The sequence below is a fragment of the Geospiza fortis genome, unplaced genomic scaffold (assembly GCF_000277835.1).
Source record: "Geospiza fortis unplaced genomic scaffold, GeoFor_1.0 scaffold85, whole genome shotgun sequence".
In the NCBI taxonomy this organism is placed as follows: domain Eukaryota; kingdom Metazoa; phylum Chordata; class Aves; order Passeriformes; family Thraupidae; genus Geospiza; species Geospiza fortis.
Genome location: NW_005054358.1, coordinates 2,389,473 through 2,404,550, shown reverse-complemented (window position 1 = coordinate 2,404,550; position 15,078 = coordinate 2,389,473). Strand labels below are relative to the sequence as shown.

The 15,078-nt window shown below is 48.2% G+C and overlaps 1 protein-coding gene across 5 annotated transcripts in view; it reads right to left on the bottom strand.

Moving 5' to 3' along the window:
• The window catches only part of CACNA1B (calcium voltage-gated channel subunit alpha1 B), a 330,258-nt gene that overhangs the window by 27,021 nt on the left and 288,159 nt on the right, over positions 1 to 15,078 (bottom strand). For all 5 annotated transcript variants that reach the window (XM_031059209.1, XM_031059210.1, XM_031059211.1 and 2 more), the window contains 3 exons: positions 13,432 to 13,582; positions 11,842 to 11,969; positions 4,558 to 4,654 (listed from right to left, as the gene is read on the bottom strand). In XM_031059209.1, coding sequence (XP_030915069.1) covers positions 4,558 to 4,654; positions 11,842 to 11,969; positions 13,432 to 13,582 — 376 coding nt within the window. The remainder of the gene's footprint in view (positions 1 to 4,557; positions 4,655 to 11,841; positions 11,970 to 13,431; positions 13,583 to 15,078) is intronic.

Below are 15,078 nucleotides of genomic sequence, written 5' to 3'. Positions count from 1 at the left end.
AAGGCAATGAAGGAAAAAAAAAGGCAAAGAGGGAAAAATGGAAAAAGGAGGGAAAGGGAGGGGGGGAAAAGGGAAGGGGGAAGAAAGGAAAAGGGGGGGAAAGAAAAAAGGAAAAGGGGGAAAGAAAAAAGGAAAAGGGAGAACAAAAAAAAAAGTAAAAAACAACGAACCAAAAAAATCCTAACATCGACAAAAATAACTGAACCAAAACAAAGAGAAAAAAATCCCAACTCTAATTTGGATAATTTCCCATATTTCTGGAGCCCAGAAGGAAATTTTAGGAGCCTGCTGCTCCTTCCCTGCACTGATAAAGAACGTGTGTCACTTGGGAATCACCAGCCACAACCCAGGGGCTGGATCAGTGTTTGAACTCGATGATCCTGGAGATCTTCTCCATCCTAAATGGTTCTATAATTCCATCAAATTTAGTCTTTTCTATCCCATCAGATGAAAAGGGGGAAGAAAACCTCTTTGATATCACTCTGCTCTCTTAGGATTTGCTCACTGTCCCTGCCCACGGCAGAGGGCAGAACTTGGATGAGCTTTGAGAGATCCCTTCCAACCCAAACCATGCCGGGATTCTCTGATTTCTGGGATGATCCAAGGGGCGCTCGGGTGAATTAATGATGGGAAACAGGAAAAAAAAAAAAGGTGGAAATGCTTCCCAGGAGCCCTGACCTACCAGGAAAGGAATCCGCAGCCCCCGGGGGAGGAGGCGCAGCCGGCAGCAGGTGGAGTCCCCGCTCCGCTTGGGGATCCCTCCCGCAGCCCTCGTAATTAACGCTGTGCTGATTACGAGGGGCTGATTAGAGGCGGGGTCGGGAGGCAGCGCTCGGTGCGCGGGGTCCGGGCGCGGTCAGGAGGCGGCCCCGGCGCTGTTTAATTGGTAATTAACAAAGGCAGCGCTAACGAGGAACCAAATCTCTGTGACAGGAATAAATTCACTGTCAGGTTTGCTCAGGAATTGCTGGTACAATGGCCCAAAAGGCAGGGAAAGGGTTGGAGGAATAGGGGGGAAATTCATCCCGGGATCAAAGGTGTATTGCTGGATTCCAGCCTGACCCAGAAAAGTTACTACACCCTAAATCCTCTTCCCGGGCACATTTCCGAAGAGGAGCACACAGTGTCTGGAAATCTCCTGGCACCCCAAAAGATTTGAATTATTAAGAGTACCCCATCAGCCTCTGGGACAGGAACTGCTCTGGGAATGATCCCCAGACAGGAATAAATTCGGGACAGTGGAGCGCTGCTGTGGGAAATGAGGTCGGGTTTGGTGAGTAAATTATTTGCTATGAATAATTCACTCTGACCTAGTTGGAATGATTCTATCTGGTTTAATTCTGCTGGCGTTGGAGAGGCTCTCCACAGCTTTCATCCCTCTCGGATCATCCCAGAAATCACAAATCCCGGCATGGTTTGGGTTGGAAGGCACCTCAAAGCTCATCCAGCTCCACCCTCTGCCGTGGGCAAATGCAGTGAACAAATCCTAAGAGAGCAGAGTGAAGGCAAAGAGCTTTTCTTCCCCCTTTTCACCTGATGGGACAGGAAAAGACTAAAATTGATGGCATCACAGAACCATTTAGGATGGAGAAGACCTCCAAGACCATTGAGTCCAAACACTGATCCAGCACTGCAAGGCCACCTCTGACCTATGTCCCCAAGTGCCACATCCACATCTGTATGATTTTAAATCCCTCCAGCAGTGGTGATTCCACCACTGCCCTGGGCAGCCTCTTCCAGGGCTTGGAAGCTCTTTGTGTGACAAAATTCCTCCTGATGTCCAATCTAAACCTCTTCTAGCATAGCTTGAGGCCGTTCCCTCTGCTCCTGTCCCTGTTCCCTGGAGCACAGCCTGATTCCCCGGCTGTCCCCTCCTGTCAGGAGCTGTGCAGAGCCACAAGGGCCCCCTGAGCCTCCTCTGCTCCAGGCTCAGCCCCTTCCCAGCTCCCTCAGCCTCCCCTGGGGCTCCAGCCCCTCAATGCCCTTCTCTCTGTGGGTGACCCAGAAGTGAGCACAGGAATCTGGGTTTTTCCAGCCTCCTCCCCCAGCCCAGTGCAGGATAGAGCTCCCTGGTGCACCTCGGGCAAGCAGCAAAGCCACACGGAACTGCAGGGCTAGTCAGGCTGACCAAGGAGAACAGTTGAGAAAAGGGAACCAGAAAACAGCAGAAAGGAAGGACAGCAGCCAAGGAGGCTGCGAAGAAGGGAAAATCCAAACAAAAACCAGTGTGGACGTGCTGAGAAGGCAACAAAGACGTGGGGAAAACACACAAAACCTCTGACAAGGACTGGGGAAAAGTAGACATGGAAAGAAAAAGGGGGATGTGTGGGGCAAAAGAGCTTTTGCTGGACAGAACAGTCAGGGGTTTTAAAAACCAGAGGGAGAGGATGAAAACAGGGCAGAGACAAAGCCCTGGCTGCTGTTGGCACTGACTGAGCTACGCCTGCAGGAGCAGGGTGATGTCCTCTGCAGGCTCTGGGGAGGGATCAGTGCCCAGGGGGATTTCAGTGCCCTCCTGAGTCTCTCATCCACTTGGGAGTGGCTGTCACATGAGTGACACCACGGGGGACACCTGGCAGGAGCAGGGCAGGGGGTGCCACATCCCACCACAGTCATGGGGAAAGCGGCCAGCACCAACCCATGGATGTGCTCATGGAGAAGTGCAGGAGGGATGGAGTAAAACCAGTCCTAACCCATGGAGGGTTAATTTTATCAGCAACAACTGGGTGAGAGATCAGCCCAAAGTGCAGTTTTAATCCACGGGGAAAATCCTGATCTTGTCTTACATCTGTATTTTGTAGTTCAGGGCTCTTTGATAAGGGGGAAATGAATGTGATCATCTCCAAACTCAGAGAAATCCCATGTTCACCCAGACTGGAGCTGTTTGAACCCATCTCTGCCTGTGCTTGTGACACAGACACAATCCAGAGGATTCTTCTGAGATGGGGAAAAATTAACGATGTCTTTAAAAAATCAGGAGTCTGGGTTATAAAAAGAAGCCATTCCTGTGTGCCCAGGTTCTGTGGGTTTGTTCTGTAGGGACAGATAAATTAAAGGAGATATCAGAAAATTCTCAGGCTGAAGAAATGCCTCTGGGCACAAAGTCTGCTATGAAAACCAGCCCAAAATCTTATTTAAAATGCCAGTTTTAACACGTGATCTCTTTATCCCCTTTTGTTTTCTTCCTTTTTGAATTCTACAAGATTTAGGACAAAAAGAAAGAGTTTTATCCTTCTGGTACAGCCCCAGAGCAGATCTGGTTGCCCACCTGCAAACATCTCCTTTCAGCAGGACACAGCTCTCCTAAACCAACAGAGGCACACAGGTGGCAAATCCTTGGATTTCTGTGGATAATTGGTGTCTAAAATAGCTGAGACCTGGAATTTTGCTCTGGAATCAAGCTCAGTTATGGTGGCCAGAAAGAAATCAAATACAGCAAAGCTACCTCACTGGAGAGATTTAAGGTTATGTTTCATTTTCATTTTATTTTAAATCCTGGAAGGATCTTGTAGGAAGATTTAACTGAATTTCTTCGTGCCTGAATAAATCAGCCTCAGGTTTGGGTCTGGCTTGAGCCTCTTCCCAAAAATCTTGGGTTTATTTGGTCTCAGTGAAAAAATGCCTCAGTACAGGAGGGGCTGTTGTGGTGTGGATCCTTTGGATTGAGGTTTGGGGTTTGAGGGTGGCTGGAATGACACCAGCAGCCAAAAAATCCTGCTGGGTTTGATGGATCCTCAACCACACCAGGGATAAATGGCCCTGAGCAACCTCTCCCTCTAAACCGTGAGGTTCAGTGGTGAAACTTCCCAGGAATCACCCTGGAAATGGAAGTCTCCAAGCACCCTGAGATTTTTTGGGAGGCTAGCCTGGTCTTAACTGGGTCTGCTGCATTTCCATCTGAATTTCCAGCCAGGCAGCAGCCTTTGGGATAGAATTCATTCTGGTGGCTCAATTAAAAAGTTTTGCCAAATCAGCAATAAGCTGGAGTGATTTCTCCATCTCCCTGTCCTAAATGTTTTCTGTTAAAGTCATTTCTTCCACGAGGGTGTTTAAGGAGCCCTTCTGGTGTTGTCTCTGTTTAATTGCTTGCTCACTCCTACAGTACTGCCTACTCTAATTACTCCAATCTAATTAAGAGGAGGAAAAACCAACATTCTACTGGAGGATTAGTGAGACAAAGAGCCCCAGGAAGAAAAATGGGGATCTAATGGGGGGTAATTTGCTCATTAGCATGGTCCCTCCCCAAATTAACCTAAATAGGAGGACAATGAGAGAAAAGAGAGAGAAACACTGATAGATAGAGAGCAGAGACATATTTAGAAGGACAAACTGATGTGCCAGAGTTTCAAAGACCAGAAAAAAGTTACACCAAAAAAATTATATATATAAATATATAAAAATTAAAAAGAAAAAATCAGAAGATCCAAAATCTTGCTTGGAAAGCAGAGAAAGCACCAGAGAAGTCCAGAAGAACAACACCAATGCCACAGAAACCCCACTTGAGCCACGGCACAGAAAGCTGGTGGTTGGGCAGGAGTTCCTGGGAGGGTTTTCTACCTTATAGGCAACACGAGCTGGGCATTTCTTCCCAAGGCCTAGAGGTGGGGACATGTGTCTCAGCATCTCATACATGTCTGTGTAACTGATGCGCCCGCTGGCACCACAGGGATGGAGGCAAAAGCACCAGGACACAGAAATCCCATCAGAATGAGGCAGGGGAAAAACGGGGAAGGGGTGGGGGAAAAGGCAACACAGTGGAGCAAATGAAAAGGGGGAGAGAGAAAAGGGAAAGCAGACAAGAAAACAGAGATCTGGTTAATCAGATTTCTCCGGGAAACAAAACCAAACTCAAGAGGTGGGGCAGGAGAAAGGAGGCTCCGCTTCCGTTGCTGTTTCGGCGCCCAACGTCTCCTCCTCCTGCAGGGGTGGCCCTGGGAATGATTGATGTCCCCTGGGGAATGACTGATGTCCCCTGGGGAATGCTTGATGCCCCTGGGGGAGAAGGGGTGGCAGGGCTGGGTTTGGCTGGCTGTTGGCGGGGTGGGGGATGAAGGTTCCCCCATCACCCCCCAAAGCAGCCAGGCTGCCATGCCAGGGAGAGCTGGGGGCAGAGTTATGGGACAGGGCTGGGGGAACACAGCCCAGCTTTCCTGCCAGGAAGCAGCACTTTGGGTTTGGGTGATGGGACAAGGGAGAAGTCAAACATGGGGGTTTTGCTGAGGGATGCACTGGGACTGCTCCCACTCCCAGCTGAGGCTGGGATTCTGCAAATTCCTTTTGCTCCAGCAAAAGCAGAGCCCAGCCCTGGCAGGAGGTGGGAGGAGAACCTGCTCCTCCCTCACTTTTGCTGGGGCTTGTTTTTCACCAAGCCAACCTCAACTGGGAATTGCAGAGGTTTGGGAAAAGTCCCTCAGAGCAGCCCATTGCTGAGGGCATCTCCCTTCAGCACTCGATGGATAAATCCTGGCCTGAAAAACAAGGGGTGCAAAACAGCAAGAAATTCCTGCTTCACCTTTTTGTGCCTGTTGGAACTGGGAGCAGAACTGTGCCAATCTCCTTTTGTTTTCCCTATGAGCTGCCTGCTTGTACAATGTGCAAATCTCTGCTGCCTGGCATCTGAGGAAACCCAGGGATGTTATTAATTAATAAGTCCAACCCCTGGAAAAGCAGGATAATGTTCTCATCTCTATACCAACAAAGAAAACCTAAGCACCCATTTAAACCCCCCTTTCTGAGCAGGAACCTTCCCAGCAGCCCAGTGCCCTGACACAGATCTCAGTTCCTATGTAAAGCTTTGATGGAGGAGGAGGAGAACTCACCCAGCCCAAAACATCTGTTCCTGCCCCTGGTAACTGCTGCAGATAAAATCCCATCCAGCTCTCCCAGCCCAGAGCTGATTTGGAGGCTTCTGAGAGACACAAAATGGGAACTGGAGCCAATGTCCTCCCCTGGTTCCTTCCTGCTCCTGGGCTGGGGCATGGGGGTCTCCTCTTCCTCTGCAGAACTTCTGAGCTCTTAATCGTCACTCAGGTGTGGGAAACACCTGGGCTGGAGTGGAGAAGAAAAGGAAGCTCTGGGCTGGCTGCTTCCAGCCTTCTCCTTCATCCTCTGTTTTCCAAGAAATTCCCTGCCTGGAACTGGGTCCCCACTGGTGCCCATCCCATGCTGATTTCTCAGCAAGATCTGTCCCAAATCCTCCACCTGGGCTCCCAAGCACAGGGAACTCTCCCTGTGCCATGAGCAGGAGCTTTCCCTGGGTGTCCACCACAGCTTAGAGACATCATTTGACCCCCAGGCCATCTCTGGCTGTGGCACCATGGAAAACTCATCCCTCATCCCTCATCTCTGCCCAGATCCAAGGGTTTTCCAGCTCAGGAAGTTGATCACTCAACAATGCTCCAAAGCCAAACCAAACTTGCTGCTCCCTGGAAACCTTGGGATGCCATTTCTCTCTGGAATATATTGAAGTGCTGGGATAATTTTCCCCAGGACTTCCCAGCTGGAGCTGGCAGGATGGAAGCTGGAGGGTTGCCTGTCCCATAAAACTGCCTGTCCCCAGCCAGCTGGGGTGTGGGAGGAGACAGGGAAGGGATGCATGGAGGAGAAAGGAGGCAGTCAGTCAATCATTCCTTTTTTCAGGCAGGGGATTGGTTACGTTACACTTTCTGTTCTCTACTGGTTGCATTGGCACTCAGGGGGAAGGAAGAAGGGATAAAAAGAAACAGAACCAGGACTAGAGATGCTGGAGGGATCTCTGAAATTCCAAACCTTGTAGGCCACCCTATGAGGGCACTTCTTTCCTAAGCCCAGGGGTGGAGCAATTACACGTAACAAATTGTACATATCCTTATAATGAATGCGGCAACTGGAAAGGAAACACCAGAGGTTATGACAGCAAAATCCAACAGGAATCAGCTTTTCCACAGGCAAACGGGGAAAAAAATCAGCTTTTCCACAGGAAAATAGGAAAAAACCCCCAGCTTTTCCACAGGGAAACAGGGAAGAATCAGCTTTTCCACAGGCGAACAGGACAAGTTGGAAGGGCAAAACATGCTGAAAAGAAAGATTGGTCTGGAAAGGAAGGAGACACTTTAAAACACAGAGAGAACTTCCAACTGCTCACCCAACCTTTTATCCTTGGATTTTCCTCTGGGAAACCTTCAGTGCTGTGTGGAAGGCTTCCCAAACATTTGGTTTCCTTTCCCACTCATGTTTTAATTCCCTGTCCTGTGCATCAGCCTCCAGACTCTGCTGCCCAACACCCCGAGCCTGCAGGCCACAAAGAGCCTCTTTAACTGATTATTCCTGGGATTTTATTATAGCTCTTCAATGGATTATTGCCAGGATTCAAATTAGCTCCTTTAAAATTTTGGGAACCTTTCCCTGCCACTGTGACCTCCTACATAACCCCAGCAGGGCCATTCCAGGGCAATGAGGAATTTGCTGGGAGAGCAGAAAGTGTCACCTCCAGAGCCTGTTGGGCACTGGCACTGGGAAAATCCCACTTTCAATACCAGGAGGGGAAATCAGACACCTCCTGGAAGCTTTATGGTCACTCTCATTAACTCCCAACAATAATTTCAGCTAATTAAACAGCAGGATTATATTTCTCAATCTTTTTTGTGTAACTCATAGGTGAGACGAGCTGAACTTCAAAATTACCTCTGAGGAAAACTGAGATGCTTTGGTGCCTTAGGTTAGAAATGGGGGTGTGTGTTCTATTCCCATCTGTCAGAGCTGGGGCAGTTCTCTGCTGTCCATGGGGCAGTTTTTTCTTTCTCTCTCCCACAGCCAATCCTCCCTCCAGGAGATCTCTGCTGTCCATGGCCACTGAGTGTCCCTGCAGGGCTGATCCAATTCCAGCATCCCATGGGGAGATGCTGCGCCCAGGGGAGGAGCCAAGCATTCCTACCTGGATCCAATCTGAGCCTGGAGCAGCACAGCAGCCTTTGCCCACTGCATTGCCAGAGGAGCAGCTTTCTGCTGCCCTGCATTGCCAGAGGGAGCCCAGGCCCATGTGCAGCAGCCCTGGAGCTGCAGAGGAAAACTCCCCCCTTGTGCAGGATCCCTGCTCCAGCAGCAGCACAGCTGGCACTGCAGGAGGGCTGAGCCCCCATGGGATGGGGCTGTGCCACCCCCTGACACACAGGGGGACAGGGACTGCTCTGACTCTGGCTGTGTTTGTTTTGTTTGTTTGTTTTTTTGTTTGCACTATTACATTTGTATATTTTAATTTTCCTAGTAAAGAACTGTTATTCCCGCTCCCATATCTTTACCTGAGAGCCTTTTAATTTCAAATTTATAATAATTCAGAGGGACGGTGTTTACATTTTCCATTTCAGGGGGGGCTCCTGCCCTCCTTAGCAGACCCCTGGCTTTTCAAACCAAGACATTTGGCCTCCCTGTATTTATGTTGGTGCATTCTGTAAAGAAGGCTGGAATGTTTTGGGAGAAGTCCTTCAGTGTTGCTGCTTTTTGGGATGTGAAGAATTAAGGTCTATTCAAAGCCTTCCCCAATCAAGTCCAAACTATGAATCTGAGAGGAAATGGAACCGTGCAAGTCTTGGCTCCAGGCCTAATCGTGGGTCTAAAGAGGTTTGGGTTTAACTGAGGCACCAAGTTTACACTTTCCTTACAATTTTAGAAGGATTCTGGAAAATCAGGGTGTGGAAAACACGGCTGAACACTTCCCTGAGCTCTCCAAGAGTCTGTGGAAGGCTGGAAAACCAACAGATGCTTTGCCTTGGGAGATCATGGCACAAAATCAGGACAAACAGGGATCCTTTCCCAGGTTCAGAGAATTCCAGAATGGTTTGGGGTGGAAGGACTTTAAATCCATCTCATCCCATCCCTGCCATAGCAGAGACGCCTTCCACCATCCCAGGGTGCTCCAAGCCCCTCCAGTCTGGCCTTGGGCACTGCCAGGGATGGAGCAGCCACAGCCTTCTGTTTAAATCTGATTTTCCTCAGCATCCCGTTATCCCAGAGAGCCCAGAGCTCTCCTGGGAGCACCTGCAGCTCCTCCTGAGTGCTCTGGGACAGCTGATGGCAATGGGATGGCTGGAGCGACATCACCACTATCTCCACGGGGTGGGCACTGGGAGAGGAATAAAACAGATAAAGACTTCACTTTCTATGTATTGAACAAATAAAAGCTCCTAGAAATCCAGTTATGTTTTCTTTCCCTGTTCATCCTTAAATCCTGTTTTCCCTACTTTCTTAATTAACTCCCACCAAACCACTCTGGGCTCCCTATTTCTCTCAGCTCCTCTTTATTTTTTGTGAGCTCAAGGCTTTTTGTCACCCCTAAATCCAGCAGTTTTCCCCAGTAACAGTTTCCCAGTTACTCACCTCTAGGGAAGGTGGCACAGCTGGAATAACAGCTCCTAACTGCCTTTTTTAACTTTAATTTCAATGTTTTTTCCTAGAAAAGTTTCCAGGGAGTTGGATTTTCTAACAAAACCAAAGGTGGTATCAGAAATAGGGGTAAAATACACATTAAGTTGTGTTTCAAATATCTATATAATAAAAATATAACAATTGTGGAGCATCTTTCATTGGGATCTCAAGCTAAGGAAAGTGGACAAACACTGTAATTCCATTTTCCTTGGCATAATCAAGGAAGAGACCTTGGGAGAAGTGATCAGCTAGTGACCCCATTCAGCTTAAATCATGGAATAATCCAATCATAAAATCAGTTGGGTTGGAAAAGACCTCTAAGATCAGAAAGGTCTTAAATCAAAATTATTGAAAGCTCAGTTCTGGCTTAAAGTGTGAAAGGATTTCAGATCTGTGGAGATTTTAGTCCCACTTCTGAAAATGTGATTTCAGTGGAACTATTCACACTCAATAACTTCTCACTAGAGTGGAAAGGGAACAGGGTTAGAGAAAAAAGAAACAACAACGACAAAAAAACAGAATTAGCATCTTAGTATGTGACATTTTCTGCATTAGCAGCTCTGAGAATGGAAAGTTTGGCCCCTGAGTGACTCAGAGTTAATAGAGCGAGAAATCTTCCTGTAAACTCAGTGCTGGTGCCTCTTCTGGGTGGAAAGTTCCTGAATATAAACATTAAAAATCCACATTGATCCCATTTTCCCCCTTGGAGGTGTGTTCCTCCTCCCACAGATGTAGAGCCAAGGCTGTTTTGCTAAGGAACAACCCTGACTTTTCAGCCTCATTGAGATTTTTCTAGTGGGAAGAGACAGGATTGGATTGGAAAAAAAAGGAAAAAGAAAAGCTATTTGTGCCTGCTAAATCCCCACAAAGGAATTGCTGTGTCACAGACCTAGTGGGGATGAAAATCTGCCTGGAGATTACAAGCTGGTAGTAAGTGTGGAGTAAATATTCAGGTTGGTAGTAGGGGTGGCTTGGAGCAGTTCAAATCCCCCACAGTTCAGAGAAATGCAGGTTTTTGGAACAAGTTTCCATTTAAAGTTAGGCTAAATCATTTGAAGTGAGATTTGAAAGCAGTTTAATTGCATCCTAGCAGGGAGTTTGAGATGTTGATTATCCAAACACTCCCTGCCTCTGTCTCTGCTGAAGGGAAACAAAAAAGAGAGGAAAGATTGGAAGAGCTGGAGGCATCACAAATCCAGAGGAGATTCATGGCACAGGAACTCACAGGGAGGAAAAAAGGGATCCAAAATTAGCAGAGCTTTAAATTAACAAAGAGTCTCTCAACAGGCAAATTCCCAAATAGAATATCAAGGGATTATTGGGACCTGGGACAGAGCATCCAGAAATGAGAACAACCCCATCACCAGGGCTGTGGTGCAGCAATACAGAAAAGCAATTTATTACATCAGTCCTGCTCTAGAAGTGGTCATTGGGCAGGGCCATTCCCTCAATTAAAAAAAAAATCCTTAATTTGGGGTCTGTGCTGCTGCTCCACTGCCTAAGCCCAGTGTGCAGGTCCCCTCTGTCTTGGAAAAAAGTAAAATTTAAAAATAAACATTGTCCACTGTGAGAAAACCATCCCCTCCCTTAACCCACTCATAAATCAGGAATATTTTATCAGAGAATTAAATAAAAGAATTAAAACACTTCCAAACTTTGGCCCATTTCATTTTATCCTCATCATTTTGCACATCTTATAACCTCAACTGCAACTCCAGAGCTAAATAGTACTGAAAAGGCCAAAATTCCCACGTAGAGTTTGATGTCACTACAAGGAGGCTTCCAGGAGGAAAATGTTGTGTTTAATGAGGAAAGGCTGTTTGAAAAAATCCCATTTTTTCGGGAAACCACCCTAAGGCAGAGGAGCATCACATCATTCCCTCTGGGAGTGGGTGGGAGGATGGAGCAGAGCCTGCAGGACCTGACTCAAACGCAGCCTGATGTGTCTGCACAGCATTTGGGAAACCACCAAGGTGGATCTCAATTAAAACAACGCTGCGCAAATGAGGTGTGAACCTCTCCCACTCCCTCAAGTGCTGCCAACAGCCAGAGATTTGCGGATTTGCATCTCCGGATGGGATGCAGGAACCAAAAGCTCCTTTTGGAAGTGCTAAATCGCTTTTCTCCAGGGCCATTTAGGCGGGCTCAGCGGAACCGAGGCTTTCATCTGTTCATTTTTGGCCGAGCTTTGCTTCCAGGGCTTGGCTGTGGGGGAAGGAAACGCCCTTGCAGTGACACCAGGTCTGTTCCTCTCCAGCGCTCAGGGAATTGCAGCATTTAACAGCGGTGGTACCCAAATCCTGGAGCTGTTAAACGGGCTCTGAGTCTGCTCAGGTGCAGCATTACAGCTGCAGTGTCCCTCTGTCCCTATCCTGGTGTCCTCCTGTCCCTACCACGGTGTACCCCTGTCCCACCCCGCTGTCCCCCTGTCCCCGCACGTACCAGGCTGCCGGGTCGTACTCTGCCCACACCCGCACGAACTCGTCCAGGTGGTGCGGGCCGAGGATGGAGGAGTCCCGTGTCAGGTACTCGAAATTGTCCATGATCACTGCCACGAACAGGTTCAGCATCTGCGGGGACCCGGCCGGGAGGGGAGGGAGAGGGAGGGGGAGAAGGGAAGGGAAAGGAGAAGGAAAAGGAAAAGGAAAAGGAAAAGGAAAAGGAAAAGGAAAAGGAAAAGGAAAAGGAAAAGGAAAAGGAAAAGGAAGGAAAAGGGAGAGGGTGGCAGAGAAGGGAAGGGAAAGGAGAAGGGGGAAAACAGGAAAATGGAAAGAAGGGAAACAGGAGCAGAGAAGGAAAGGGAGAAAGGAGAAGGGAAAGGAGAAGGGGGAAGAGAGGAAAAGGGAAAGGAAAAGGAAAAGGAAGGAAAAGGGAGAGGGTGGCAGAGAAGGGAAGGGAAAGGAGAAGGGGGAAAACAGGAAAATGGAAAGAAGGGAAACAGGAGCAGAGAAGGGAAGGGAGAAAGGAGAAGGGAAAGGAAAAGGGGGAAGAGAGGAAAAGGGAAAGGAAAAAGGAAAGGAAAGGAGAAGAGGGAGGGGAACAGAGAAGGAAAGGGAGAAAGGATAAGGAAAAAGGAAAGGAGAAGAGGGAGGAAAGAGAAAGGAGAAAGAAAAGGAGAAGGGAAAGGAGAAGGGAAAGGAGAAGGGGGAAGAGAGGAAAAGGGAAAGAAGGGAGAGGGGAGCAGAGAAGGGAAGGGAGAAAGGAGAAGGGAAGGGAGAAAAAGGGAAAGGAGAAAGGAAGGGAAAGAAGGGAAAGGAGAAGGGGAAGAGAGGAAAAGGGAAAGGAGAAGAGAGAGGGGAACAGAGAAGGAAAGGGAGAAAGGAGAAGAGAGAAGGGAGAAAGAAGGGAAAGGAGACGAGGGAAGGGAGAAAAGGGGAAAGGAGGAGGAAAATGGGAAGGGAAGAAGGGAAGGGAAGGAAAATGGAAAGGGAAGAATGGGAGGTAAAGAGGATGGGAAATGGGAATGAGAAGACAATTTTAAAAATTAAAACCTGGAAGGGAAGCATGCATGATTCCCATAACTGGATGTTTCTACAAGGAGCAGCCTCACCCCAGGGAGAAACTCTTGGGAAAGAACCCTGGATCCCTGGGAATGCCACTGCTGCCTCCTCCTCTCCTGCCCATTTTTCCACGTCCCCATCACTGGTGCTGCCTCCAGCATGATCCAGCCCAGATCTCATCTCAGCAGATCCTGGGTTCTGTGAAATGAATGTGCTGCTCCCAGGAAGGGCTGCTGAACTCAGACATTGTCCCACTGCCCTTCTCCAAAGGGATGGTATAAATCAAGACAAACCCCATTAATGCTTAATTCCAAATGTTAGACCCCCTGTGAGAAGATAAACCCTTCCCCTTTAATGACTAAATGATCTCTTGGGGGATTTTATCAGCAGGATGATAAATGGGGTTTAGCAAAGCTGGCTTGGTGGTGTCTAAATTATAATTAGGGATGAGGAGGGGGCACAGGGGTGGGGAGGGGAGGGTTTGGGGGATCCACAGCAGCACCCCCACTTTGGGGGCTCAGGACTGACTTACCAGGAAGGAGCAGAGGAAAATGAACGACACAAAGTAGAAATAGGCAAAATCACTGCCACATTCCTTTTTGGTGAGGCCAGAGAGGGGGTCACAGGCTCTGTTGCTCAAGCAGGACAACATGATCTCATGCCAGGCTTCCCCTGTAGCGCTCCTGCAACACCAGAGCAGAGGCTGAGTTTATCCACCCCTCCCCATGACAGCCAATTAACCAAATGAATGAGTTGGAAGGTTGTGCCCAGGAGCAGAGACTGTATTTACACTGAGAGTTGGAACTACTCATGAAAAAGAAAGGAGAAAGAACATTTCCCTCTGTTACAGGGGGGTAAAAGAAACTAGACAGGCTCAGGTAGGCTAAAAGCTTTATTGCTTCTGTGGGGAATAAAACCAAATTGATTTAAACAAATCTGGGTAAACAGAGCTTAGATTGTTGCCTTTTGAACCTAGTGCTGGCTCTAAAGCCAGTGCAGAGGATGGGAAATGAAACCAGGCTTTTCCACTGGAATCTCTTATTTCCTTTATCAGGCAGATAAATTCCTGCATGGGCTGGCTGGAATTGGGTCTCTTTTTCATCACAGTCTCCTGGGTGTTCTTCGCCTGTTCCCCCCTCCCTCTCTAACTTCTACTGTTGAGAGAAAAGAGCCAAGAGGAAAAACTCTGGAGTCCCATGAGTTTGTCCTCAAAATAAAGCAGTTCCTGTGAAGTGCACTCTGGTTTGGAAGTCAGGGATTCTCCACATGCACTTACTCTGAATTCCTGCTTCGCTCAATTTTTTGCTTCCCAAAATTCCTTTTTTCCCCTCAACATTGAGGGAAAAAAAGGAATTTTGCCTTTTATTCCCACAGCGATCACACAAACTTTGGGAAAACTCAGTGCTCCATCTAACCTGGAATAATTTTCAGGCTACTCTGAATTACACAGATTTCCCTCCTGGTGCCTGGGTGCTAAAGGCCCATCCCTTTGTGGGGAATTGTGCAGAAACCAACTCCCATCCCAATCCTGCTGCCTCTGCTCCTCACTCCCACTGCTGTGGGGCTGGTGAGGGACCATGGGGCTGAATAATGTCCCAGTTTTATTAAAATTCAGAGTTCTGAGCCCAATGATTATTCTCAGCTAGAGAGGACTAATTCCATTTCTGTCTGGCTTCACAGAAACTCCCAGGCAAGGATCCTGTACCAAGCACCACAGAATCCTTGGAGCTGAGCCTTGGCAGGGCTGGAAGGGGCTGCTGGTCACTTGGGGGTCTCCACAGCTGGATCAGGAACATCTCCCCCAAACTGCCCCGAGCTGGAGCAGGGCTTGTTTTGCCAGGTCTTAAAATGAAAATCTGTTCTTTAACTGATTGGTTTTCAACTTGAAAATGCTTCATTTCCAGGCAGGATGAACCCAGAGGGAAACACCTGAATTCTGAAGCAGAGGTGGGGTTGGTGTAGGAGCTGGTGACTTCTGGTTATGCAGAAATTGCCAATGAAAGCAATTCTCACTTAAAAAAGAAAAATTAACCAAGTTTCAGGAGAGGAAACCCATCAATCAGTTACACCAGTGGGGTTCTGATCTATATTCAGCTTCTGCCTGAGTTGCCTTGGGGGATCACAGCTCTGGGTGACACTTTGTGGAGGGGCTGAATCCAATCTGTTGAGGAGGAAGAAG